The 27,376-nt window shown below is 40.2% G+C and overlaps 2 protein-coding genes across 2 annotated transcripts in view; one reads left to right on the forward strand and one right to left on the reverse strand.

Moving 5' to 3' along the window:
* The window catches only part of LOC134752028 (double-stranded RNA-specific editase Adar), a 55,224-nt gene extending 28,696 nt beyond the window's left edge, over nucleotides 1-26,528 (forward strand). Inside the window, exons 16-19 of the mRNA XM_063687588.1 lie at nucleotides 23,808-23,958; nucleotides 24,701-24,823; nucleotides 25,397-25,486; nucleotides 25,849-26,528. Of these exons, the coding sequence (XP_063543658.1) occupies nucleotides 23,808-23,958; nucleotides 24,701-24,823; nucleotides 25,397-25,486; nucleotides 25,849-25,977 (493 nt within the window). The 3' untranslated portion in view covers nucleotides 25,978-26,528. The remainder of the gene's footprint in view (nucleotides 1-23,807; nucleotides 23,959-24,700; nucleotides 24,824-25,396; nucleotides 25,487-25,848) is intronic.
* Nucleotides 381-20,753, reverse strand: LOC134752013 (pancreatic lipase-related protein 3-like). Its single transcript, XM_063687570.1, has 9 exons — nucleotides 20,658-20,753; nucleotides 8,677-8,788; nucleotides 7,189-7,337; nucleotides 5,283-5,424; nucleotides 3,617-3,702; nucleotides 3,074-3,202; nucleotides 2,516-2,626; nucleotides 1,405-1,576; nucleotides 381-473 (listed from the first exon to the last, which is right to left on the reverse strand). The coding sequence occupies exons 1-9, from the start codon at nucleotides 20,698-20,700 to the stop codon at nucleotides 470-472; spliced, it is 948 nt and encodes a 315-aa protein (XP_063543640.1). The 5' UTR covers nucleotides 20,701-20,753; the 3' UTR covers nucleotides 381-469.
* Nucleotides 26,529-27,376: the final 848 nt, after the last annotated feature.

The following is a 27,376-nucleotide window of genomic DNA, read 5'->3' on the forward strand; positions in this document are numbered from 1 at the left end:
TATATTAAGATCTTCATACTTCTTATGCTTAGTCTTTTCTTTATTGTCCATGTTTCTTAATTTAATACGTGTAAGTGTAGTTTCTAAATCTGCCTCTTCTGCATTTAAATCGAAATTTGATTCGTCAGTTTCTTCATCAGATGTTGAGTCTAAATCTTTTTCATCATATATATCTACATCTTTTTCATTAGGAACAAATTTAGTGGCTTTGTGCGAGTCATTATTATTCATATCATATTTGTGTGCCTCCTTGGTTACTTCTTGATTTAGTGATGTTTTTCTGATCGAGTGTGGGTCATCATTTATGTATTTTTGGAGTATTTTTCTCATGTTATGTTCATATGTTGAACCCGTTTGTGCCGTATGTGTCTTGTGTTTGTGTATGTCAGCTCTATTTGACAGGTTCTGTGAATCTACTTTGACAGGTAGTAAGTCAAATGTGTAGTAGCCTTGCGTTTTCATGTTTCTGTCACCTGAAAAGTGTGAAAGGTATGGAATGAGTGCAGATTATATTTACAAAATAAGTTGATAGAGTCCATCTAAACTTTGTGCCAGCTTGAACAGATCAAAATGAGGATGTCATTATTGACGTCATGTTTTCATATAAATTTGACATTAATGATGTCATAGCCACACTTTGTCATTGAAAAATCCATGCGAAGTTAGGGTCTTCCTACATATATCGACGCGGAATCGGCACACGCCGATATTTATTTATGCGACAAAACGGCGTGGCTCCGTTGAATCGGCTGCTTTTGTGTCGGATTCGGCAGTTTGCCCCGGATCCTACGAAACACGGCACCCTTCGGCCAGAAGTCGGCCGCATCTTCGCGCGGGGCGGGGCGGGTCGGGGCGGGTCGGGGGCGGGGATATATCGGCAGACGCCTGCCGCCGCCGCCTGGCGCCGGCGCCTCTTTCGCTCTTATTGCCCAGACATATAGGTTTTTTCTATCGGTTTTTGCCGATTCCGCGTAGACATATGTAGGGAGACCCTTAGCTTCGTCCGACTAGTGCGGAGTGAGTTGATGGAGATGACATTTTTGACGTATGTTTTTCAAGAGCGCCCAATAATAATGACAAATACATATTAAATCAACCTTATCTACTCCACCACCAAATATTGCCACCACTATCACCAAATATCGGCCGAAACTAGAGCAAAAGCGAACCTTTGGTTTCCGCGAAAAATCTGGTTTCGGACACGTCCGGATGTCGCTATAATACGCGCATAGCATTGTCTCGCTCAAACTTCGGAGCGACGTGCGAACCGGACGCAGTGTGCCATGCCCCTACTTTCAATACGTAATTATCAATATTTATTGACATGCAATCAATAAATACAGTTACTGTGTTAGTGACTGATACATAAATCATGCGGGTGCTTTTACTGAACATCAATCTTACGTAGGGTCAGCCGCGATTCCCATATGGGGCAAGTGCGACCGCTTGCGTCTCGAGTACGCACAAGCCCCGCTCTTATAGCCCTTCCAGGATTCGCACGGGGACGCGATGAAGGCATCTGGCCTTAGGAGTGATTCGGCGTAGAACATGTACGAGCGCCAGTGGCTGCAGAAAACTGGAAAGGGGTTAGTTGGGTTAATAGGTTAGTTAGGAGGGTTAACCTTAAGGGGCTCTCTGACGCCAATGACCTTCGATCTGGATCCCTGTTTTCTAATGTTTTTTGTAGCTTACCATAACAGCAGCGGCTTTAAGCAATATAGTATACCATATTTACTTCAAAGTTTGTCTTCGAGATATTTGGCATCAAAGTTAACCAATAATATTAGGAAAAAAACTGGTTTTCTGGCCATAACTTTTGTATTAATTAGTTTAAAATTAAAATCTGTGACCAGTTTTTAGAGATGTCAAAAACGAACTCAAATATGTAGATTTCGTATATGTAAGATCCTTTACAGCAATCGAGTTACGATAAGAGTGTTTTTTTTAAAGACAATGTTTAAAAAATCATAAAAAAATAAGTATTCATTCCTTTCAAAATTCGGCATACCAGAATGGAGATAAAAGATTGAAGAACCGATAGCCAATTGTCTTATAATTCTATCTGTAGTTCAAATGTAGGAGTAACGGTTTAAAACTTGTCAAAAATCTACTCCAGCAATTCAATCTGTCATTTAAATGTATACGACTAAGAGCAGTAGCAGTATTTGTTTTCCTATATAAAGTTTAGAGGAATAAATACTTCTGTAAATATGGCCATTTCAAATTTAATATCGAAGTTACAAAAATTTTTAATGATTAGTTTCATTTATTTTATTAGTGAAGATTCGTTAGTCTGAGAGTAATTATTGTTAGATGAGACGACGAGCGAACCGAACTCATACGATGAGGATAGGAAGCTATTGTCACCATTTTTAAAAATGCATTTTAGTTAAAGAAATATCCAGTTTGATTTACACGATCGCGTCAGATTAAGATATAGATAGTAAAACCAAGCTACAAAAATGTTTGTATGAAAAGACATACTTATTGTGTGTTAATGTCTCATAATACGTACATTTGTTGAAAAACTGCTGTTGATGCAACACCACTTCCAGCTCGCAGCCCGGCTGTGGGCTGATCCCACCGTTGGGGTAGAAGTCCGCATGTCCTAAGGACACTGGGAAGCCTGCGAATAATTGAATAAATATGTATAGTATGAATTATCTCAGATGATTTTTTTCGGAACGGGACATATTCTGTAAAATCCGCTCGAACGCTCACTACGGAACAGGTCAAAACCTGCACAATGCGCACCTGGAAAACCGAAATGTAGGTATATAGTTCCGCCAGCCGAATATTCTGCGGTCGGATACTGAATATTCGGCCGATGGTCAGGCCGAACATACGGTATACGGTAACGTCCAAACGACTATAATCCGTTGCATCTCTAATACCACTGCCGAGAGCCGAGAAAATGAAGGGAGGCATTTGCCCAGCGGGCTTAGCACGGTAGCATTTTTATCGCCTGTCACCATGCAAGTATGTCACGTCCTAACAAGTATGTAAGTGCGAAAGTGACAGGTGATAAAAATGCAACCATGTTGACACCGCAGGTGTGGGAACAGTAACTCACCAAATATCCCAGCATCAGTGTGTATGACATCTACAAAGTGGGCATCTGTGGGATCCAAGCGCTGTTCTAGGGGTAGCTTAGTGAAAAGCGGCCCGGCGGGGTCCAAACCGGTGATTCTTGAGACGCGACCTGATAGGAATTTATACATTAAGTAACAAAAATACAATATGGTCGCCGGTTAAATAGAGACTGCAATTCTAAAAACCGGCCAAGTGCGAGTCGGACTCGCGCACGAAGGGTTCCGTACCATTACGGAAAAAAACAGGAAAAAAAATCACGTTTTTTGTATGGGAGCCTAATTTAAATATTTATATTATTCGATTTTTAGTATTTGTTGTTATAGCAGCAACAGAAATACATCATCTGTGAAAATTTCAACTGTCTAGCTATCACGGTTCATGAGATACAGCCTGGTGACAGACAGACGGACAGCGGAGTCTTAGAAATAGGGTCCCGTTTTTACCCGTTGGGTACGGAACCCTAAAAATCAACACTAGTTATGTTGTCATTGCCAGTGTTTGATTTTACCATAGTATGTTTTACCTGAAGTTACGAATGCGCCGGCCACCCCCGCCGCGTGCGCACCCAAGCTGTGCCCCACCAGATGTGTCTTCGACAGATCCAGGCCTCTGTAACACATTATTTACAACTCGTTAAGAGGTCAGGCGAAACTTTTCTTTATTGACTACGGCTTTACGGGTCCTGCGTGGCGAGTCAGACTGCCCAGAGCTGGTGTGCCGGCTGGTACGACTGTTTGTCCCTGACGTTCCCAGGATGGCTCTCAGGCCCCGACGACGCGACTTATTGGCAGTGGCAGTTCTTTGTGCTCTCACACTATTGAATGCGCTCCTGACATCAGCTACTGACTGCGATATGTTTGCGTGGCGATGGACGGCTGTGTGCAGTGAATGTCTGAGGTTTTGTGAGGGGATGGATGATAGGTGTTCAACTGTAATAATTTAGTCTTATATATATGATACATTTACTACTAGTTGTAATTTAAATGTAATTAACTTTCATGGCGCATTACTTTTACACTGTAATGTCATGTAAACGTGTTTTCAATAAATAAATAAATTTTCTCAAACATGCTATGTAATATTGATATTACGTTCTTTATATTAGGCTGGGAAGTATCACGTTTCAGGCGCGGCTAGACGAGATGTTTGTAATGAAATTTCATACAAAGTTGCAGGCCTAGGCCGGGAAGTGGCTTTTTTTTAATTTCTATTTCACATATAATTGTGGCACAGCATCATGGCATTCAGCCATTAAAAAAAACTATAAGCAATACTTGCTTTTTGGTTCGTTTATGACATTCTGCCAATACGCCTATTAGAAAAAAACTTTTTTTTTTGAACCTGACTTGGGCTCTATGGCATTAGAGCGGTAGGACTGTGTGGGGGATGGTAGCCGGGTTTGAGAAAAGCACTAAACATACATCGGCGTGAAAACGGGTTGTCGGCCTCACTACGTTCGGCCGTATATTCTATTCGGCCGGCAACCCCTTCCTTCCCGGCCTCTGTAGTAATGAACTGAAATAAATGTCATATCACGCGGCCGCGGTAGGCCTAAGAAGCGCTGACTGGACGTCGTGATAGCGGACATGCAAGAGAACAATCTCACGCCTGAGGATGCCGGAGAACGGGCAAAATGGAGAAGATTGAGCAGGACGGCCTCGGCCACCGGTGGACTTGGTCACTTTTTTCTTGTGACTACTTAATATTGTCTTCGGTTACCGCGATAGTTACTCATGATTTAATATCGCCATATTTGAGCGTTCGTGGTCAACGCTGTAAAGGGTTCGAAACGTCGGGATGTATTATAAATTAAATATACGCGATATAATCCGTTTTCATGGTTTTATTTCAGTAGTGACTAGTTAAAAAACACAAATCAAAATATTTCATAAAAATAATTTGATTTAGGAAACTATTGAAATTATTTTTATAAAATATTTTGATTATTTAATAAGTTATTTAATAAGGTACTTTAACCACGCGTAAATATTATAATCACGCACGCGAGCTTCTGCCCGTCTTTTTCTAACTATATTAGAAAATTAGGTTTCTAACTACCTATATTAGAAAATTAGGTGGACGCGAGACACTGTCGGTGGCGCAATCAAGCTTTTTTTTTTTTTTATGGAACCTATGTTTTCTGAATTAAATGATTTTTATTTATTTATTTATTTAAGAACTGGTGTTACCTGGAGACAAGGTAGTCGATGAATTTAGCAGCAAAACGGCCGATGTACCAAGTGTTATCGGCCGCGGTGAAGTACCAAGGGCCGGCTTCCAGTTGAGACACGTCCAGAATTATGAAGTTCACGTCGCCTCGTAACATGTATGCTGAACAAGTAAATTTAAATATATAAAAAAAAAAGCTACAATGTAAAAAAAACTGCAAAAAAAACACGTTTGTTGTAATGAGGGCTATCGTTTTTTTTTTTTTTATCCTATCTGGCTTTTACTCCCCGCAATTTTGCACGGGGTGAATTTGCCAATGTCGGTTTTTGACTTTCACACGTTCGGTAGTCTGGGAGGCGCCTCTGTTGATGGTGGTCCAAAACACTAAAGAACAGCTGTCAGTCATTGAAGTGACAAGTGACATTTGACATTTCGAACTATGGAAAAGACCAACATCTACACTAGCGCCCCTAGCGGCGAATTCATATGCGTTAGCCCTCATTGAGCCCCACGTATTTAGTATGTATTCTGTTTTAAGTATGTATGTAAACATTTTATTGTACATAAGACAGATTACTAACACAATAAAAGAACAAAAATATATACAATGTACAAAGGCGGACTTATCCCTATAAGGGATCTCTTCCAGTCAACCTTTAGTATTTGTTGTTATAGCGGCAACAGAAATACATCATTGTGAAAATTTCAACTGTCTAGCTGTTACGGTTTATGAGATACAGCCTGGTGACAGACAGACAGGCAGACGGATGGACAGCGGAGTCTTAATAATACATTACATTTGTAAACTGTACGCTCAGATTGGAAAGTTAACCCCTTACTTCATGTCAAAAATAAAATAAGTATTTGGTTAAAAGTAAACTTTAATAGCTAAAAACATAACAACCATATAAGGCTGCGCGTGCAGTAAAGGGTTAAGTAGGTAAGTTTAGGTTTAAGATAAAGTTAAGTTGCATATCAACAGCTAACACAAACGCAAAGGAGCCTCGTCTGCCAACAAACCACTGTGTGGTTTGGCAGAAGAAAATAGGTATTTAGTTGTAAGTAAGATCTTTGAATAAACGTTTTTTTTTTTTTTTTTTTAATAGGGTTCCGTTTTTACTCTTTTGGTACGGAACCCTAACATTACATAAAAGCTATTTTAAATGTTTAAATCACGTGTTTTTAGTCGCTCCCGCGACTTGTTTCGGGAAGCGTAAGTGTCCCATCATTTTGACCAACACAACACAATGAGGTTGCGTTATTTAAACAGAGCTCTTAATCCTGCAGTCACCATGGTCAGATCAGCTCGATGTTACATTACACTATCGCCGGTGGTGTTTCTTAAGTGTACCAAATTACAGCTCATCAGGTGCCGTGCCAACAAGAGGTCGAAAAATGGTTAGCAAATTCTCCATTTATGGCACAATCGCTTCGATCAATTTGATGAAAATCGTTACGATCGGTCGCTTCGAAAATGCCAGTCGTACACAGAGCAACCGATCGTTACGATCAACGCGCCATTGAGGAATGCAGCGCGTGATCGCAACCCTTACAATTTCGATTTATCATTAAATCGTTACGACATTCATGATTGCACGGGTTTTCGTCTGATAAATCGATCCGTCGTTTCGATCGGTCTGTAACGACGGATTGTAACGATGAATCGTACCATATATAGGGCTTAAGATAACTTACAAGCCAGGGCGTCGCCAGGGGAGAGAATAAAATTTATAACTAGCCCATCAGCTGCTGACGCCCATGCTTACAAATAGCTAGCCATACACGCACGGATTTGCCCGTCGGATCTGCCTGAAAGATGTGTGGCGGACACATCCGTCAATGTGTGGCGAGAAATAGACACAGATGGGCAGCGGACGGTCATCCGGCGGACAAATCTGTGTGAGATAAAAGCTTGTAAAGACATACCTTCTCGGACCAGCAATCCGCTACCATCATCAGGTTCTTCCATGAAAGCTGTGAAATACAGCACCGTCTTCTCTTTGAAGTTCATGTGGGACGCGAAGAGTTTCTCATCATCACCGATGATCAGCTCTTGATATTGGGTCGGGTTGTACCTGGGGGCAGGGCGGACACGCTATACATCAAAAATCATTCATTTCTATGTGTGAACGGCACGTCTGTGTCAGTTGAGTAAGTTGCTTAAAAACAGTACTGAGCGACCGGCAAACGGTCGTCAATCTGCTGTCGCGGGGCGAGGTAATTCGAGTCGGGACGGGGCGGTGCGTGGCCGTTCTGTATGATAATACTATTACTTTACTATTGCCTGAGGCAAAGTGAGGAGTTTCAACGATAGCATACACTAGAGGGAGGGATTTGGGAAGGGTACCGCCGTGGCCGGGTGCTCCAGTGGTCAGGACGTTAGCCGCGTAAGCTGAAGACGCGGGTTCGAGTCCGGCCTCGGCCACCGGTGGGCTTGGTCAATTCTTCTTTTGTGTCCTTTTCCTTTCGGGCATTCTCGGCTCCGTTCGGCTCAGCATTGCTCCAAGCAATTATTAGGGTTAACACAACTAGACGTCCCGACTAGACTGCGAATATTATGCGAAATGATCGAAATTAAACTATATCGTGAGACATTTCAAATATTTAGATGAGGAAGGATTCCCGAAGAATCCGAAACATGTCGCCAATAGCGACTAAAAATAATAGTGAGTGAAACCGTACTGATCTAAATATTATGCGAAATGACTATTATGGCAAGTATATATTTATGCAAAAGTATCATTCGACTTAAAGTTTTCTGCGATACGTGTTATGCGAAGTGTATTTCTGACAAACAATATTATGCCAGATGAGGGGAACCCCTGGGGTCCGCTTGACAATGACAGAATCAGAATCAGAATGCTTTATTTGTAAAACATAGGTATACATGGGTCTTAGGTGTAGGTATACATTGAGCACTATATTTTGCCGGTTGGCATACAAATGGCAAAGAGAACGAGAATCTAATTAATATTGAAATGCACAAAATGTTATCTTATAAAATAAATAAATTACAATTAAAATAAGCATTAAATTACATTTAAAATTAAAAATACACAGTTCTTTTTCAATTTTATTAATATACAGTTCAAACACAATTAAAATATATCATCAGTCATGGTTATAAATGTTATAATTATAATTAATGTTTATGTCATATGTCGTAGTCATCTAGGTATTATTTTATGGAGTAATATGTTTTATTTACTAGGAATAGGACAACTGACTTGTTGGGGTGACTTGTTGTGTGCGTATCCTAAATTCGGGTGACGATAAAATGTGTCGTTTTCAATCAAAAGGTACCACGTTGTCGCTTGCCATAAGAACGCTCTGACAGGTTATTCTTATAAAGATACAATCCAATTTCATCCTTATGGTAAGCGACAACCTTTTGATTGAAAACGTTACAAATACCTGGTGTATAGCCGAAACTGCACATCAGTTGAGTCCCGGACCAGGGGACACTTGGTCTTGTCCACGGGGGCTATTTGGAGTAACGCGTTGTCAAATTGTACTCCGGGTGGCCCTAAAAATAATAAGTGGTTAAATATATACCGGGATGCAGAGGCGTATTTACATATTTGGCGCCCCGGGCCATTGGGCCTCTGCCGCCCCCCCATGACCCATGAAACAAACACAAAAGCATTATTTTTTCTCAGTGCCTTTCTGCAGAGCTTGGAAATCTTGGAATCGAACCTATAGCCAATTGTGAGCGAGGCCGACGGCCGAGCTCTGCATAAGGCCGGAGACTCGGAGCGTCCGATAGCGGCGTGCTGCCCTGTGAGGTGAGGCTGAAGGCCGAACTGCAGAAGAACAGAGCTTAAAGCACTGGTCATGTCTAAGGGAGCCTGGAAGACTACGAATATGATTAAAGTTTTCTGCGGGCCCAAGAGACTTAAAGGGCAAGCTTCAGTGGAGCTGAGCTGGGACAAAAACCTATGGCCAAGACGAGCTATGCATAGTCCTAAAGTCCCGGATCGTCCAATTGCGGCGCTCTTCCTCGCAAAGCCAAAGGTCGAGGTGGAAAAAATCAATGTTTGGGATTGGAACAATGACCACGTTAAAGTGACACCAAAGGCCGAGCTCCGCATTAAGAGCGTCCATGCAAGGTCGAAGAACGAGCTGGAGGAGAGGAGAGCTATTGAAATTGGCTTGGAACTTGGAACCAATGTAATCTCGGCTCTCCTGCTACTTGACCTTTGGCGTTCGCTCAAATTAAAACGAAGGCGCGACTTGCTGGAAATTCAGGAATGCTTCGGGTCTTCTGAAAAGCGCGACTTTTAAGCTTTTCAGGGCTCGCAACCGGACTTTTTAGTCCGCCATAATTTTTCTGAAGGTCTTCGTTTTAAGGCCAGGTCGCAATTCTTAATCGATTCTCGTAAAAATTTGTGACCAGATTCTATGATTATTAAATAGATTTTTTTGTTGATCCAGTTTTGGGAAATTTTTCAAAACGCGGAAATTGGCATAAAGGACTTAAAAGCGCCAAAAGCGTCTATCTATATGGCGCTTAAGACCATTGTGAGTTGACTGTGATAACGGCTCAACGAACTAAGTATTTTTCACTTTTACATTTTCTAAGTTTAACGCGAGGTCTACAGCTCACAGAGCCACTAGTAATAACATTGTAAATTGGGTCGTACCTATAATAGCGGCTCTGCAGCATCTCGGCCTTACGTGGTGCGCTCGTCCCTTCGGCATCCTAGGGTCGTTAGTTCAATACCCTGCTTGCGATCCGTCCGTTTGTTTTTTAACTATACACCTTATGTTTCCCTTCGGGCTCTGCTGTCCAGTATCTTGGTCTCCTGCCTTGCGGTTCACCTTTGAAACAACTAACCATGTCGTGTCGTGTCCGAACTCTAATTTTATTCAATACCACTAGGTATTATAAGTTCTCTTTCAATATGATATTTGCGTATATTTATCAGTGTTTTGCTGAGTAATTTGCCACTAAATGAATGATGCGAAATTTAGTACCTACCCACTAAAAGAACGCGCTTTGTTTTTTGGGCTAGGCTCCGACTGACCCGTTCGCCTACTCCTTGGTCGCCTTTGAATTCTATACTCAATAATTATAGTGTTAATAGCAAGTTAATAGTGTACGGTTTTCGGTTGACGTCGGCGTCAGCATTTGGACGCCGTGCGCCACACAGAGGTACGGACGTCGTACACGATGCCTTTATTTACCGTAGGAAGTATAGCGACTGCTGACGCAATGGCCGGCGTCTAGACGTCGCTCACGGCGTTATGCCGACGTCAAGCATGCAGCGATAGGCCCTGGTCTGCAACAAACGCCGTACGCCGCCGCGGCGTCTGGCGTATGAGAGAGACCACTATAGTGCATTTCCATAGTAAGCATTCGTACGTCGCGTACAGCGTCACGCCGGACGCGACCTACGGCGTTTGTTGCAGACCAGGGCCAAAAAGCATTAACGGAAGCCCGCGGCCTTAGGGCGATGTCACAGGGCGACATCATGAGAACTCGTCGACAATCCGACGTGGGTAAAGAATTAAGGTAGAATGAAAAGGGGCGCAAACGCGCTGTAAAAAATTTGATGTGACTACTGGCAATAGACAACGAATAGTAAGTATAGTGGTGGCAGTAACACCACAATTTTTTTTTTTTGGGGCGCCACTGTGGCACCCGAAACTGAAAGCCAGCGGCGGCCTGCGCCGCCCCCCGCAGCCTGCCGCCCCGGGCCATGGCCCCCTTGGCCCTAGGGTAAATACGCCCCTGCCGGGATGGCTAAAAAATATGTGCATTCCCCTTGCCAGGGAGGTTTTGGGATTATACTGAGCAACTTTTACTATGGGACCAACCACGAAATCAAGAAAAAAAAAAATTACCCTCCCATAAAAAATGGACCAGCCGATATTTCAGCTATCACGGTTCATGAGATACAGCTTGGTGACAGACAGACGGACAGACAGACAGACGGACAGACGGACAGATTAGCCTTAGTAATAGGGTCCCGGTATTTTTACCCTTTGGGTACGGAACCCTAAAAACATCCAGGCCATAAATTAAATAAATAAAAAAATACACTAAAACCTATGCTGGCGCCATCTATAAAATACTTCGACCGGCCAATCCCATTGCGACTGTTTTCGTACTTGTGTGTTAGTGTTAGTGCTATGGGTAGGGTTCAGCTTGGTGACAGACGGACAGACAGACAGACGGACAGCGGAATCTTAGTAATAGGGTCCCGTTTTTACCCTTTGGGTACGGAACCCTAAAAAAGTCGTAAGTATATATCTACATTACAACTGTCTCTAATTAAGCATTATCGTCAAATATATGTTAACATTTTGCACTTTAAGTCCTTGTGATAAGGACGAGAATTGTACACTATTATTAAAGTCGAGTGTGTATGCAATATGAATAAATGCAAAATATACGCTCCAAATACTTGTCTAGCCAAGCGGACAGGTTTTGTAAATATAGTAATTAAGTATGAATGTTCTTACGTAGTTTTAGCAAAGAGTTAATAACGTGGCAATAGTGAAAACGGGTATACAGTACCGGCCAATAATATATCACCTTTGAGTGTTTTTGTATGAGCATAGAGTAACTTATACTAGAGCGGTACTGTCATAGTAAATTTTGTAACCCCAGTAAATTCACTGCCATCTGTCGACACACTTTAAAACTAAAAATGAAGATTTATAAAAATACGATAAAATGTATTTAAATATAGATAAATAAACTTTTTTATTTGCATTAATTATTTTTATGATTTTGACCCACGTTCTTTCACTGATATGCGTTAAAATTGTTAAATAACAAACGAAACCGTCAACGCCATCTATACGACAGTAGGCCAAAACTAGTAGCGCCCTCTGAACGAGAATCAAATTTTCTTGATTTTCGAGGCACGTTTTTTCCTTAGACTGTATCCATCTATTACGGAGTTATATCTATCTTTGGTATGAGCTTGTATAGAGTAAACAATATAGTTTAGTTTGTAGATTGCATATTTTACTAGTCATTTTATACAATTATATGATGAATATTGCAATTAAATACTGTGAATTAAAATAGTATACTTAGCATATTACTACAAAACCTCTAGTAAAAAAATGAAGTTGACAATACATTTAAAAAAAACCCTATGAAAAAACCAGTTTATGAGACCAATTTTTCTCATCGCCCGTACAAAGGAATACTACTAGACTACCTAAAGCAGTGAGGTGGAAATCACTTACAAATTAAAAAAAAAACCGGACAAGTGCGAGTCGGACTCGCCCACCGAGGGTTCCGTACTTTTTAGTATTTGTTGTTATAGCGGCAACAGAAATACATGTTAATATTTCAACTGTCTAGCTATCACGGTTCATGAGATACAGCCTGGTGACTGACAGACAACGGACAGACGGACAGCGGAGTCTTAGTAATAGGGTCCCGTTTTTACCCTTTGGGTACGGAACCCTAAAAAAGGTAAATCGTAAGAACATGGTGACATATTATTGGCCGGTACTGTAAGTCTAGCGCAGCGTAAGGTGAAAAAGGGTACAAAAATCGTACAAATTGTATGGAACTGGTACTCTTTTCCACTTGCGCTGCTTAAAACTTGTACCGCTTTCAGAGTTGTGCCGTTCCCGGTAACATGGTGAAACACGGTACAAAATGGGAAAATTTCTCGCTCGGTAACATTCCCCATTTTGTATGGGGAACGGCACAACTCTAACGCTTTTCACTAGCCATAGTATATAGGTAGTTGAATTTTTTTAAGCTGTAGTAGCTGTAGTCGTAAACGATCAGCTTAAAAAAATGTCAACTATACAATCAGCAACACTCTTAGCTGTCCAGCGTTGGACCTAAGGACTTTCTTGGTACTAGCTTTTATCGCTGACTGTACCTTTCTTTCCACAGGCAACTAATACTCATCGAGACAATTCTAAAAACCCCAAACACAATTAGGTTTCGTTGTTTTATCACAAAGTTCCTATGGCCACCTCCTGTCTCTATCATCAGATCAGCTCGATGGTAACATAATATTGCATTGTCATCCGACTTACATGTGTATGCAAATTTTCAGCTTCATTGGGAGTCGGGAAGTGGGTCAAATTTAACTTGCAAGATTTGACCAGTACAAACATAATGTAATTACTAATTACATACATAGATACAATGCAAGTTAGTACAAAGCTTGTAATTATAGAAAACGAGTGGCCTAGCGGTTAGAGCGTGCGACTTTTAATCCGGAGGTCGCGGGTTCAAACCCCGGTTCAAGTTCAAAACCAATTAGTTTTTCGGAACTTATGTACGAAATTTAAAAATTAAAAATTATGTACGTTTTGCCGACATACATCGTCCTTTTCTCCCACACGGCATCTCAACTACAACACATGCTACAAGATCTCAGCACAGCGAGCCTTGAGGTTGGACTCACAATGAACAGAGCGAAAACTCAGTTGATGACCAATGGAGCAAAACACAGGGTCACGGTAGATGGGCAGGATATACAGTATGTTGATGAGTACATTTACTTGGGCCAGATAGCCTCCTTCGAAAACAGGCAAACCATAGAGGTCAATAGACGTATTGACAACGCCTGGAAGAGCTTCTGGTCCATGAAGGCGCTATTGAAGGGCGATCTTCCCCTGTGTCTCAAGCGCAAACTCATCGACATGTGTATCCTGCCTATCCTAACCTACGGTGCTCAAACATGGTCATTAACTGAGGCGTTAAAGTCCAAACTCAAGGTTTGCCAGCGAGCGATGGAGCGCAGTATACTAGGTGTTCGCAGAACTGATAGAATCAGAAACACGGAACTGCGCTCCAGATCTCGAGTTGTAGATGTAGGTGTCCAGACCGCTAAGCTTAAATGGGACTGGGCTGGGCATGTCTGCCGCATGCACCCTGAAAGGTGGGCCAAAATGGTTACCGAGTGGGACCCACGGAACACCATAGATGGTGCTGGCCGGGGTGCAGGCAGGCCGAAAAGAAGATGGCGGGACGACTTGGACGCATTTTATCCGGATTGCCGGGACACTACAAACGACAGGGTCGAGTGGAGGAAACGAGGGGAGGCCTTTGCCCAGCAGTGGGACACTAAATTAGGCTAGTAAAAAAAAAAAAAATGTACGAAATATCATTTGATATTTACCAGTCGCATTTCGGTGAAGGAAAACATGAGGAAACCGGACTAATCCCGGCCCAGTTTACCCTCTGGGTTGGAAGGTCAGATGGCAGTCGCTTTCATAAAAACTAGCGCCTAAGTCAATTCTTGGGATTAGTTGCCAAGCGGACCCAAGGCTCCCATGAGTCGTGGCAAAAAGCAAGGACAACGCGATGAAGATGATGAATTATAGAAAACGATTTTTCACCTCAGCAGCTCGAACAAGCCTACTTTCATCACTCCCTGGAGTGAGGAAAGTGCGACTTTCCTCACTCCAGGGAGTGAAACAATGTAGCTTTTTAATTTAGTGAAGGCCATGAACTTCATACTTTTATTATTATTATTTTATGGTATGGTACGGTACGGTACGGTACGGTCCGGTCCCGTCCCGTTCGGTCCGGTCCGGTCCGGTCCGGTCCGGTCTCGTCTCATCTCGTATAGTATCGTACATATTATAATACTTTTTTTCTGTTTATTCTGTGTAATTCGAAATACATTTTAACCTTTAATATATTCTCACTACTGAGGTGAAAAATTATGTGTGCAACACGAGAGCAAAGTTATTTTACATCTCGTGTTTTTGAGTCCCTCGCTACGCTCAAGATTCTACCTTAGAATCTTTCGCTTACTCGGGACTCAAAATAAACACTCGCAAGAAAAACCAACTTTCCTCTCTTGTTGCACAAATAACTATTGTCCCATTCTAAAATGTAGAGAACGTCATTTTATAAACCTGAATCATAATGAAGGAATTTATATGAATATCCATAAACGATAGTTACACAACTGGACCCTAGGACCTCAGACGTTACTTAATCAGTCGTAACGATGAAACTGGAAAAGCAAGGAAATACCTAACTTGTTGGGATGTTGGAAAATTTGTATTATGTAACGCTTAAACGGTTTTACTGAGTGTGTCTTACATTCAATATTAACAAATAGTAAGTAAGTAAGTAAGTAAATATTCTTTATTGCACCAAAATTATACATTTTACATACATGTAAAACTACAAAGAAATATTTAAAGAAAAAATAGAACCAGGTAACAACAGGCGGTCTTATCGCTAAAAAGCGATCTCTTCCAGACAACCTTTGGGTAGCAGGAAATGTAGAACTCATACAAAAATCAACAGGTAGTGCAAAGAGCTAAATATGGAGACTATTAAACACAAACACACATACTACAATTACTACTTATACATATAAGTATTAAAACGAAACCTAACACACAAATAAATATACAATACAATATATATATATATATATATATATACAAGCATATATACAATATATAGTATTAACAATTACAAGCAATATTCTAACGATATTCGAATATCATGTTTAATATATAATGAATTGTTAATCCATATGCACTTGCACTTGTATGGAGAAAGGAAATATTGTATAATGCTCTAAATTTTATAATTGTAAAATGCTTTAAATATCGCGGCCATAAGCCTCAATTTCTGTCCATATGTAGTGGTACTCTTATGTTACATAATTAGACACTTAACCTATAGGTATAGACACTTAGCCTTAAGAGATTTGACTGACAGACTGACCAACGTAAATCCCTGGTAGCTAAGGTTATTAGCATTAGCACCTATCTTCACCTTTAGACATACTTTTTTTTTTATCTAGTTTTTAATTCACTAACTGGTCGCCCAAGATACAGACTATGCCTAGTTTGGGGACCCCTGTTCATACTGTTATAAATGTACCGCTGTATGCGCACAACCTGGACCTCATGTATACTCCATCTGCAAATTCCCATCTTTGTGTGCAAAAATAAATATATTTTTCATTTTTTTTTTCATATGTGTCTTTACTAATTTATTCAATAAATGTCAATATACAAAAAAAAAACAATTCCATAACAACTTAAGGCTAAACTTAAGCCTAGTCAAGTCCCTGGCGCAAAGGTGCCCATCACACTAGCCGCGTTACCACGTTGAATTGCGATGGACAACCTTTGCACCAGGTACGAACCCGCGCGGGCGTCAGACCCCCTCTCCCTAATACGACGTCCCACTTCCCTAGTAAAGGCAATAGCCTCTGATGTGTGTTATGTATGTGTGTGTTATGTATGTGTATGTTATGTATGTGTCTTTATGTGTAAAATAGATATTTGATCAAACCGCGAGATTCGATGTGTTGTGTTACAAACATAACGTACGCAATGCAAGTAATGCAACTGCAATATTTATGTCACATTGTAATTTGTAATATCCATAAATCATACTGCTATTTGTAAAATACTGCATCAATTGAAACCACAAGTGTCGATTTTATCTTGATTACATGATTACATAATAAAGAAAATATTTATATATTATAGGACAGTCTTACACAGATTGACTAAGTCCCACGGTAAGCCCAAGGAGGCTTGTGTTATGGGTACTCAGACAACGATATATATAATATATAAATACTTAAATACATAGAAAACACCCATGACTCAGAAACAAATATCTGTGATCATCACACAAATATATGCCCTTACCGGGATTCGAACCCAGGACCATTCACAGGCAGGGTCGGTCGGTCGGTCGGTCGTCAAAATAAATAAACAAATGTTAATGTTTAGGTGCCTATACAACTTTGGGAACAATTCAACTTATTTTATTAAACCAAGAAGATTAGGCTTTACCCGAAAAATAAAATATATAAATATATAATATTTATTATTAAATATTTTCATTGTGTTTTTAGGGTTCCGTACCCAAAGGGTAAAACGGAACCCTATTACTAAGACTTCGCTGTCCGTCCGTCTGTCACCAGGCCGTATCTCATGTATGATTATATCTTTAAAACTACGCAACGGATTTTGATTTAACTTCAACTTAACATCAGGCGGGCCGTATGGTTGTTTGCCACCGACGTAGTATTAAAAAAAAGGCTTAAAAATCCAGTTTACTATGGAAAAAACGTGAAATTTTGTCTTCTAACTCTACAAGCCCTAACTTCAAAAACTCTACACCTTAGTCAAATTATGTGGCTTGGCCGTTTCGTTACAAGGCCTATTGTATAGGTATAATAAATAGTTATTTGTGCAACAAGAGAGATTTTTCTTGCGAGTGTTTATTTTGAGTCCCGAGAAAGCGAAAGATTCTATAATTGAATCACGAGCGAAGCGAGTGATTCTAAGGTAGAATCTTGAGCGTAGCTAGGGACTCAAAAACACGAGATGTAAAATAACTTTGCTCTCGTGTTGCACACATAATTTTTCACCTCAGTAGTGAGAACATATTAAAGGTTAAAATGTATTTCGAATTACACAGAATAAACAGAAAAAAAAGTATTATAATATGTACGATACGATAAGATACGATACGAGACGAGCCCGGACCGGACCGGACCGTACCGGACCGTACCGTACCGTACCGTACCATAAAAAAAAATGTAATAAAAGTATGAAATGGCCTTCACTAAATTAAAAAGCTACATTGTTTCACTCCAGGGAGTGACGAAAGTAGGCTTGTTCGAGCTGCTGAGGTGAAAAAATAATGAATAGTCAATCAATTTTTCACCTTACGTCCATGTAGCGGTGACGGTAGCGAAACGGCCAAGCCACACATTTTGGCTAAGGTTAGAGTTTGTGAAGTTAGGGCTTGTAGAGCTAGAAGCTTGGCTTTACAAGAGATCTAATAACTTTTTGACAGTGCGAGCCTTATGGTTTCGTCTTGGAAACATTTTAAATGAAAATGTATTTGGTCTCTTTGTGTACGGATCGAGAAACACCTCCTGTACATTCGTAGCAAATTTTATGTATCCGTCAAATTATAAGTAGATGTTACATCAATCTTCATTAAATATTCTATCTATTACACTTTAACACTTAATGGAGTCACACAACAATAGTTCGCAGTTATTTATGGAAGCTCTGTTAGGATACGTTCACATTTCATCATTCTGTGGGTTGTAATGAAATTTGGATTTATAGAGCGTTTTTACCTTGCCCGATGTTTCTCTCAGCAAAGATAGATATAACTCTGTAATAGATGGATACAGTCTAAGGAAAAAACGTGCCTCGAAAATCAAGAAAATTTGATTCTCGTTCAGAGGGCGCTACTAGTTTTGTTCTAGAGTCGTATAGAATGCGTTGACGATTTCGTTTGTTATTTAACAATTTTAACGCATATCAGTGAAAGAACATGGGTCAAAATCATAAAAATAATTAATGCAAATAAAAAAAAACATTTATCTATATTTAAATACATTCTATCGTATTTTTATAAATCTTCATTTTTAGTTTTAAAGTGTGTCGACAGATGGCAGTGAATTTACTGGGGTTACAAAATTTACTATGACAGTACCGCTCTAGTATCAGTTACTCTATGCTCTCAGTATTTATTAATTTAACTAGCGACCCGCCCCGGCTTTGCACGGGTGCAATGCTAATGTATTATACATATAAACCTTTCTCTTGAATCACTATCTATAAAAACTGTAAAAAAAAATTTTTTGTGACACACTTTTATTGCTGACTGTACTTCTTCTCATTTGCCTGTCTATCGAGTACTTCTAATGAGCCTAAACTTGATGTGTTTGTGTTTTTCCATCGAGGAGTTATCTACTGACTGCATCATCAGAACACCTCCATGTTAGCATATTATTGCATTGTCACCGGAATTACGATAGTACTCCAAATTTCAACTGAATCAGATACCGGGAAGTGGTTCAAATTTTAGGTTCAAGATTTGAAGCACTATATGTGGTATTTTCTATAAAAAGGGACCTTATTGTCGATGGCGCATACGCCATTATAAACGATGCTCCGATATAAATACAATGCCGCGCGACGCTGTGCGGCGTAAGCGCCGTCGACAATAAGGTCCCTTTTCATAGAAAATGCCCCATATACATACAAAGGTATATACGCAGTGAAGCCACAGATTAATAAATAGTTGTGAAGCTAAATAAAAGTGTGTAAAAACTGCATCAATATCCGTTGCGTAGTTTTAAAGATCTACTCCGCTATGTATAAGACCTAACACTCATTCGACCGCAGCGCTGGCTCCATAACATTCTTTATAAGGATTGATAGATAAATGCCACGATGCCCACGATTACGTTATGTATTAGGTAACTTTTTTTTTTTTTTTTTTTTATTGATAAGAATGTTTACATGACATTACAGTTGAACCAATGCGTCACGAAACTTAAAACTAACAGCAATAATAAGACATAAAACAGCAACAATTATAACAACAATAATAGCACATTACATTAGTATAGACAGAAAGACAAATTATATTGGAACAGTTGAGCACCTAGCATCCATCGCCTCACAGAATCTCACGCATTCATTATACACTGCCGTCCATCGCATATTCCCTCTACTTTTTTTATACCACGTCGGTGGCGAACAAGCATACGGCCAGCCATGATGGTAAGCGCTCACCGGATCCTATGGAGGCCTGCAACTCCAGAGGTGTTACATGCGCGTTGCCAAACTTGCCGATCCTTTAAAAACCTGTACCTATACACTCCTTTTGTAAACCTCGTACTGTAGCCCCTCGAGAAAACCTCGGCAGGGAGCTCATCCCAGAGCCGGAATGTGCGCGGGAGGAAATACCTCTTAAACCGCACGGTGCGGTGTTGTGCAAAAAACCGGCCAAGTTCGAGTCGGACTCGCGCACGAAGGGTTCCGTACCATTACGAAAAAAAAGCAAAAAATCACGTTTGTTGTATGGGAGCCCCATTTAAATATTTATATTATTCTATTTTTAGTATTTGTTGTTATAGCGGCAACAGAAATACATCATCTGTGAAAATTTCAACTGTCTAGCTATCACGGTTCATGAGATACAGCCTGGTGACAGACAGACGGATAGACGGACGGACGGACGTACAGACGGACAGCGGAGTCTTAGTAATAGGGTCCCGTTTTTACCCTTTGGGTACGGAACCCTAAAAACGGATGTATGGACTTATGAGGGATAACTAGTTAGAGTTCCGTACCCAGAGGGTAAAAACGGGACTACACTCCGCTGTCTGTCTGTCTGTCCGTCTGTCACCAGGCTGTATCTCATGAAACGTATAGACAGTTGAAATTTTCACAGATGATGTATTTCTGTTGCAGCTAAAACAACAAATTCTACAAACAGAATAAAATAAATATTTAAGTGGGGCTCCCATACAACAAACGTGATTTTTTTGCCGTTTTTTGCGTAATGGTATCGAACCCCTCGTGCGCGAGTCCGACTCGCACTTGGCTGTTTTTTTTATAAAATAAGTACCTATATTATATATTATTTTAATAATACTTACGTATCATAGACAGGAAACAAGCAAGTGGCACCGCGTTTATCATTATCACCAATTTTACTAAACCTATTTAAATACACTTTCTAAATAATAAAAAAATAAACTATTAAAAACGTTCCTTCCAAAAATCTAATTAAAGTCTTAAAATGTACTAATATTAATTTGTTAAATTATCGTTCTATATTTAAAAATTCTAAAGACGTTCTAATATTAAAACCGTTAATTTAAATTTAAATAATAACCTCACGGATGCGTGCGTAAGTTAAGGTGTCTAAACAACTTTGATTGAACTAGGGGGGTGTTAGGGCCGGGTGGGGCGGCTTGTTATATGTAGGGATAGGAATGAAAGGAAACCTAGATTACCTAATATCAGTCTAGTATATAAAGAAGACTGACAGCCCGCATACACCGCCGCGAGAATAGTCGAATTATGGATGGTATAGAAAGGATGCACATCTCTTATGGCAGAATTGTTGCAAAAGTGACCGCTTTCAGCTTTAAATAATAGTTCCTAATCTCTCCAGTGGCGCTAGTTAGGCTCTGGGACATAAGCCATATAAGGCAACAAATAACCCGACCAAATTACGTAGGTTGTATTTGGTAGTATTTCGGTGTATAGTGGCGCTGCCTAATTACTGTTTTTTGATGGTCACTTTTCATACATAGAGATCTGGCTCCTTTATATAGTCTCCATGAGTCGAATGTTGTAGATGACAAGATGACATTAAATGTGACGTTCTCAAGTAAAATAGTACATTGTCGCTTACCATAAGGGTGAAATTTGCTTGCATCTCTATACGAATAACCTGTCAGAGCGTCCTTGTGGTAAGCGACAATGTGGATACCTTTTACTTGAGAACGACACATATATTATTTTTACATTTGTTTGTGCGTATGTAAACTACAAGATACTTTATGATTTCAACTAGCGACCCGCCCCGGCTTCGCACGGGTGCAACATATAAACCTTCATCTAGAATCACTATCTGTTAAAAAAAACCGCATCAAAATCCGTTGCGTAGTTTTAAAGATCTAAGCATACATAGGGACAGACAGACAGCAGAAAGCGATTTTGTTTTATACTATGTAGTGAAACGTACGTTGACAGATCAAAGAGTCTGGGAACGGATATCGGTATTTTTTGTATGGAAACAAAAAACGGTATTTTTTTCGTTCTTTGTTAATTATTCTAATTGGGCAATCTAAAAATACTCAGTCGTTATCTAAAAACACAACTGAGTCCTACATTTGGAGTATAAAATAATTCGAAATATATGGTTATTTCGAATTTTTTTACAAAAAATCTTTAGGTAGCGGAAAATAATTAATTTATGCCATGTTAGTGTTTCAGCTGCAATTAAAGAAATCTAGCACAGAAAAAACACATAACAATATACCATACATATAAAAATAAAATAAAATATATACTAAACATACATATTAATATATACATTTATGTAGGTAAATAACGAAATAACTGTTTGGACATGCCCCAGTAAGTCGCGATATGTCTCGGCCTTTTCCAGCAACTTTTCATGGCTTGCGACACCAGCGGAACGGGTTTTTAATTGAAAATGAATGTTGCGCCTGCTGGTTATGTATTTATTTACTCGTATCCTGTGGCTAGCTGGCTTAGAGTTTATTATACCGTTGGAAATATATTTTAGGGTAAACTATCCGATGATTGTTACTAAAAAGTACCAATCATTGTCATTCGTATAAAAACGGGACCTTATTACTAATACTGCCACAGAATAAAATAAGTAATAGTATTATCATACAGAATGGCCACGCACCGCCCCGCCTCGACTCGAATTACCTCGCCCCGCGACACCAGATTGACGGCCGTTTGCCGGCCGCTCAGTACTATTTTTAAGCAACTTACTCACACTATGACGCGTGTACAGACGTGCCCTTCACACATAGAAACGCAAATGATTTTTTATGTATAGCGTGTCCGCCCTGTGATACTGCACTGTCTGTCTGTCTGTCTGTCACCAGGCTGTATCTCATGAACCGTGATAGCTAGACAGTTGAAATTTTTACACATGATGTATTTCTGTTGCCGCTATAACAACAAATACTAAAAACATAATAAAATAAATATTAAAGTGGGGCCATACAACAAACGTGATTTTTTGCCGTTTTTCGCGTAATGGTACGAAATCGATCGTGCGCTAGTCCGACTCGCACTTGGCCGGTTTTTTTACAAGCTTTTATTTAACTTGTCCTGTTAGTAGGTAGGTCAAATCTTGAAAGCTAAATTTTACGAACTTCCCGGGTTCCAATTGAGCTGAAATTATGAATACATAGTACTTATACATACGAGTATAAGTCGGGTGATTTTGCAATATTATGGTACCATCGAGCTGTTCCAATGATAGACACACATGGCCATAGGAACTCTGTGATAAAACAACGCAACTTATTGTGTTTTTGTTAAAATTGTCTCGATAAGTATTAGTTGACTTGTAAAAAGGTACATTCAGTTACATGAAATAAGTGAGTTCAATTCAATTCAATTTAATAAAAGTTTTGTAAAAAAAACAGCAACAATAGGGAAGTTTCTCCTACATATGTTTAGTTGAGTCAGCTAAATAATTCATTACCGCTATAGAAAGTCGGAACTCTAAAGGTGTTAACACATAATATTATTCATTCAACGACCAAGATTTTATAGTCATTTTAGTATGTAGGTACCTATTGCTCTTAAGAGCCCAGCAACGTGCTCACTAGCGCCACTGCTAAATAATTGTAATTATTTAGATTTAACGATATATATATAAGGGAGAGGTAGAAACGGGAGTTGGAAGGGGCAGACCTCGGCGGACTTTCTCTGATCAGATCGGGGAAATCCTGAAGAAAGGCCAGGTCAAGAGCACCCTAAACCGGCGAGCGTGTATGAGGAATGTTATGAAAGTCTGCCTACCCCTCCGGGAAATAGGCGTGATTATATGTATGTATGTATTAAAAATAGCTTCGATGTATAGAGTGAGCACTCTATTTCTTCTTAATTCTCTTTGTCTTAACTCTTTGAACGCTACTAATATCGTGCCGGTGCGTCATCGTGACTCTCAGAATGCGCAAAGGTTGATATCAGTCGGTGTCAGTTGACGTCTTTAACGGTCAAAAAGTTAACTTTGTTTGTTGCAGCGCCATCTGTGGCCGCATAGAATCACATCTCCAATCGCTGCCGCCTCCCTTCCGCCTGCAGCGCCCTTTACTGGCGCGAGCGGCCAGCACCGAAGCCCGGACTCCTGCCCGAGCGCCTTCTTTCAGCGTGTGCTGGTGTTCAACGTCCCCAGTAAGCTACTTATTGTTATATCATAGATCCTACAATCGTTGCCTCCTCCCTTCCGCCTGCAGCGCCCTCTACTGGCGCGAGCGGCCAGCACCGAAGCCCGGACTCCTGCCCGAGCGCCTTCTTTCAGCGTGTGCTGGTGTTCAACGTCCCCAGTAAGCCACTTATTGTTATATCATAGATCCTACAATCGTTGCCTCCTCCCTTCCGCCTGCAGCGCCCTCTACTGGCGCGAGCGGCCAGCACCGAAGCCGAGTCTCCTGCGCGAGCGCCTTCTTTCAGCGTGTGCTGGTGTTTAACCGGCTTCAAAAAAGGAGGAAATCATCAATTTTCTAGTAGAAGATAGCTGAGTTTTAGGAGTTAAACTAGTTTATATATCTAGTTTATATGCCTTTACCTAAAAACATAGATGTTTGGCAGTCCTCAACTGTGCGATTCTCCAGAAACTCCCTGCCACGCACAGCTATACTGTGGAATTAACTGTTGCCTGCAGTATTTCCGGACGACCTTACGATCCAATATTAATGATCTAAAGTTATAGTTTTCCCCTAATTTTCATATTGACTGCTATTTTATTACACACAACTGTAAATTTTGTGTTTTCCTCGCAAGTGTGTTGCGCAACGTCGTATGAAACACGTGTGCTTTGGTCATTACACACATCGGCTTTCTTTTTGCGCGCTCGCTTCGCCTCGAGTGTAATGACATGACCAACGAAGAAGTTTATCATAATGTTATATTTCAGCTCCCCGAGGTAGTGAACGCGACGACTGGCAAATTGGAAAGCGGACAGCCGTCCCTTTTGTGCAAGCAGAGCATGTTCGCGCGCTGGCAGTATCTTGTCAAACGGTTACCTCTGCTGCCACAGGTAACAATAAAAGACTGAATCGGGACTTAATCGCGTACACTTACGTTTATTATTTCGCCTGACGTTTCGAACGTGACATTACGTTCGTGGTCACAGGCAGACTAGCTAGGAATTGTATCAACATCTTGCCGCGTGGTCGGGTCTATCGCGAATTTGTTTTGTTACCTTTATTTACCGACGTTTCGAAATAGGTTTCATTGGTCGTGGTCGCGGCTAACTGACGTCCTAGCAAAATGTCAAAATAGAGATTTATGTGACTACCCGACGAAAAGTGTATGAAAAAGTTTGGGGTCATAGACCTAGCATTACATAGATGAGCTATTCGCGGCTGTTGTTACCTCTACTCTCTATACTTACCTATGTAATATTTATTACTTTGTGATCACGAGTGTTTGAGAAGCATGAAGTATTCTTGAAGTAACAAATTTATCATTTGGTCTACACAACGCACTGTTCTCGAATGATGAATCTAGAATTAAGGTCACCCAATGACCTACAGTTTTTTTTTTTGACTATATTTATTCTGAAGCGAACAGCATCCCACATTAAGTGCAGATCCCACTAATGTTCCAGGACCCGAACGGCGCGGACCCCACGCCGCTGCCCCCTGATGTGGACCAGCTGTTGTATAATGAAGCCAAGCAATTGTGTCCCGCTTATCAGGTAAATATAAACCCATTTATAATTTCTGAAATTACACACATTATAGTAAATAACAGACTCCTACCCCTAAAAAAACCTCAGGCGATTTTTTTTCTATCCAACAGTCCAAGGCGAAAAGTTATTGATATTAGCTTTACTGCCTTTTTCATTTCTCATGTTTATATGGTCCATCTTTTTTTACGCTCTTTTAAAATCTATTATCAGATAAATCTGATGTATGTAATTAGTTACATTACAACTGTTACAAGATATCATATAAACTGTTATTAAAATTTAATTATAAAGCGCCCGACACGGCGATCCTGACTATCTACGTCCTCGCGTACATTAGAACAGGTTATTGAAATTCAATTATCTCGTAGGTGGCAAAGGAGCGTCTAATTGAAGCCTTCGACAAGGCCAAGCTCGGTCGCTGGATCAAGAAGCCGATAGAACAGGACCAGTTCGTGTGCGAGATCCGCGACGCAGCGCCCGACGCCCTGTTCGCCTAGACCGGCGCTTCCCAAGGTAGCGCCGTGCAGCCGAGGGGGGGTCAGCTGGTAGTTATCACAGAGGGGGATGTAAACGGTCAAGGTAGTGAATTAAATGAGGCAGGTAAGGACGAAGACGGTTTAGGTAGTGACAAAAATGGTATAGGCAGGACTGGAAATGATGTAGGTAGATGTAGAAATGATGCAGGTAGCGATAAAAATGATGTTGGTAGGAGTGGAAATAATGGAGGAAGGAACAACGACCAAGGTAGGAAAAGAAATGATTTTGGTAGAGACGGGATTGATGTAGGTAGACGAAACGTTCAAGTAGGAATGTAACTGTTAAAAGTTACATAAATAATGAATGGGATATAAATGGTCAAGGCAGGGAGAGAAATTATCTACGTGGAATTGCAATTAATCCAAGTACATCAAATCAAGCTAGGTGTTATTTAGAAAGAAGAAATAATAAAGAAGTTATTTGGGTTGAAAATGAAAATGAAAGAAGTGCATGCTTTTACACAGAGGGCGAGGACGATTGTCGTAAGGTTAAAAGTGGTCTTATAGATGAAGAAAGATTAGAGGCGAACAATATTGACATAAATAAAAAAACTAATGCAAACCATAGTCCCATAACCGGTCCATTAACTACCTATAAAAGTTATTGGGAACAGAGAATAAATGAACACCGTGCCAGAAACGTAATTGAAATTAAAACTCAAAACTTACTCCACTTACAAAATAATTCAAGACAAGACAATCAGGTAGCTGAGAAACATTTACAAAAGCGAGAAACAATTTTATGATTTATTGAAATATTAATTTTTGCTTTGATCTCCGTTTTATTGACATAAGCATATACATATATCAGTGATGATTAATACATGTTTTATTTTTAATGATGTTAAGTTTTAACTACACTGATCATGACCATTAGGTAATTAATTAATATTGAAAAATTATAGTTTAGGTCATGGGCGTCGCCAAGGGGGAGGGGGGAAGCGGCAGTTCGAGGTACATTTTATTTTTATTTTACAACACTTCTAAGGCTCGGAACCGGTTTATAAAATAACAGTATATACCGGTTTATTTCGGTTTTCCTCCGACTAACTTTCAAAAGAACGCGAACGTTTTAAGAACTTTACTGTAACTAAAATAAACCGGTTTATTCGACGAGCGACGACACGCCTGGCCGGCCTGGTGATGTGCCACGTAAACATAGACACCGAGTCACCAACATGAAGAAACCGGTTTTTATTGTTCTAAACCGGTTAATCTGACAAGAACTTTATGGAAATGTTCCCCTAAAACTGGTTTTAAAGTAACGGTTTTTCGAGCTATACGGAAATTAAAAGGTTTTGCGCCAAGTACATGATAAACGGTTTGGAAATTTAACCGGTTTCCGAGCCTTGCTTCTACT

Source organism: Cydia strobilella, chromosome 24 (genome assembly GCF_947568885.1).
Source record: "Cydia strobilella chromosome 24, ilCydStro3.1, whole genome shotgun sequence".
In the NCBI taxonomy this organism is placed as follows: Eukaryota; Metazoa; Arthropoda; class Insecta; order Lepidoptera; family Tortricidae; genus Cydia; species Cydia strobilella.

Bases quoted from the DNA above. Each gene is read 5' to 3' on its own strand.
- LOC134752013 (XM_063687570.1), bottom strand. From the start codon at position 20,700: ATGATAAACGCGGTGCCACTTGCTTGTTTCCTGTCTATGATAC. The intron at 7,338-8,676 runs GTATTTGTAACG...CCCTGCCCCCAG, and splicing joins CAGTTTCGGCTATACACCAG to GTACAACCCGACCCAATATC. The intron at 3,203-3,616 runs GTAAAACATACT...AATTCCTATCAG, and splicing joins CGGCGCATTCGTAACTTCAG to GTCGCGTCTCAAGAATCACC.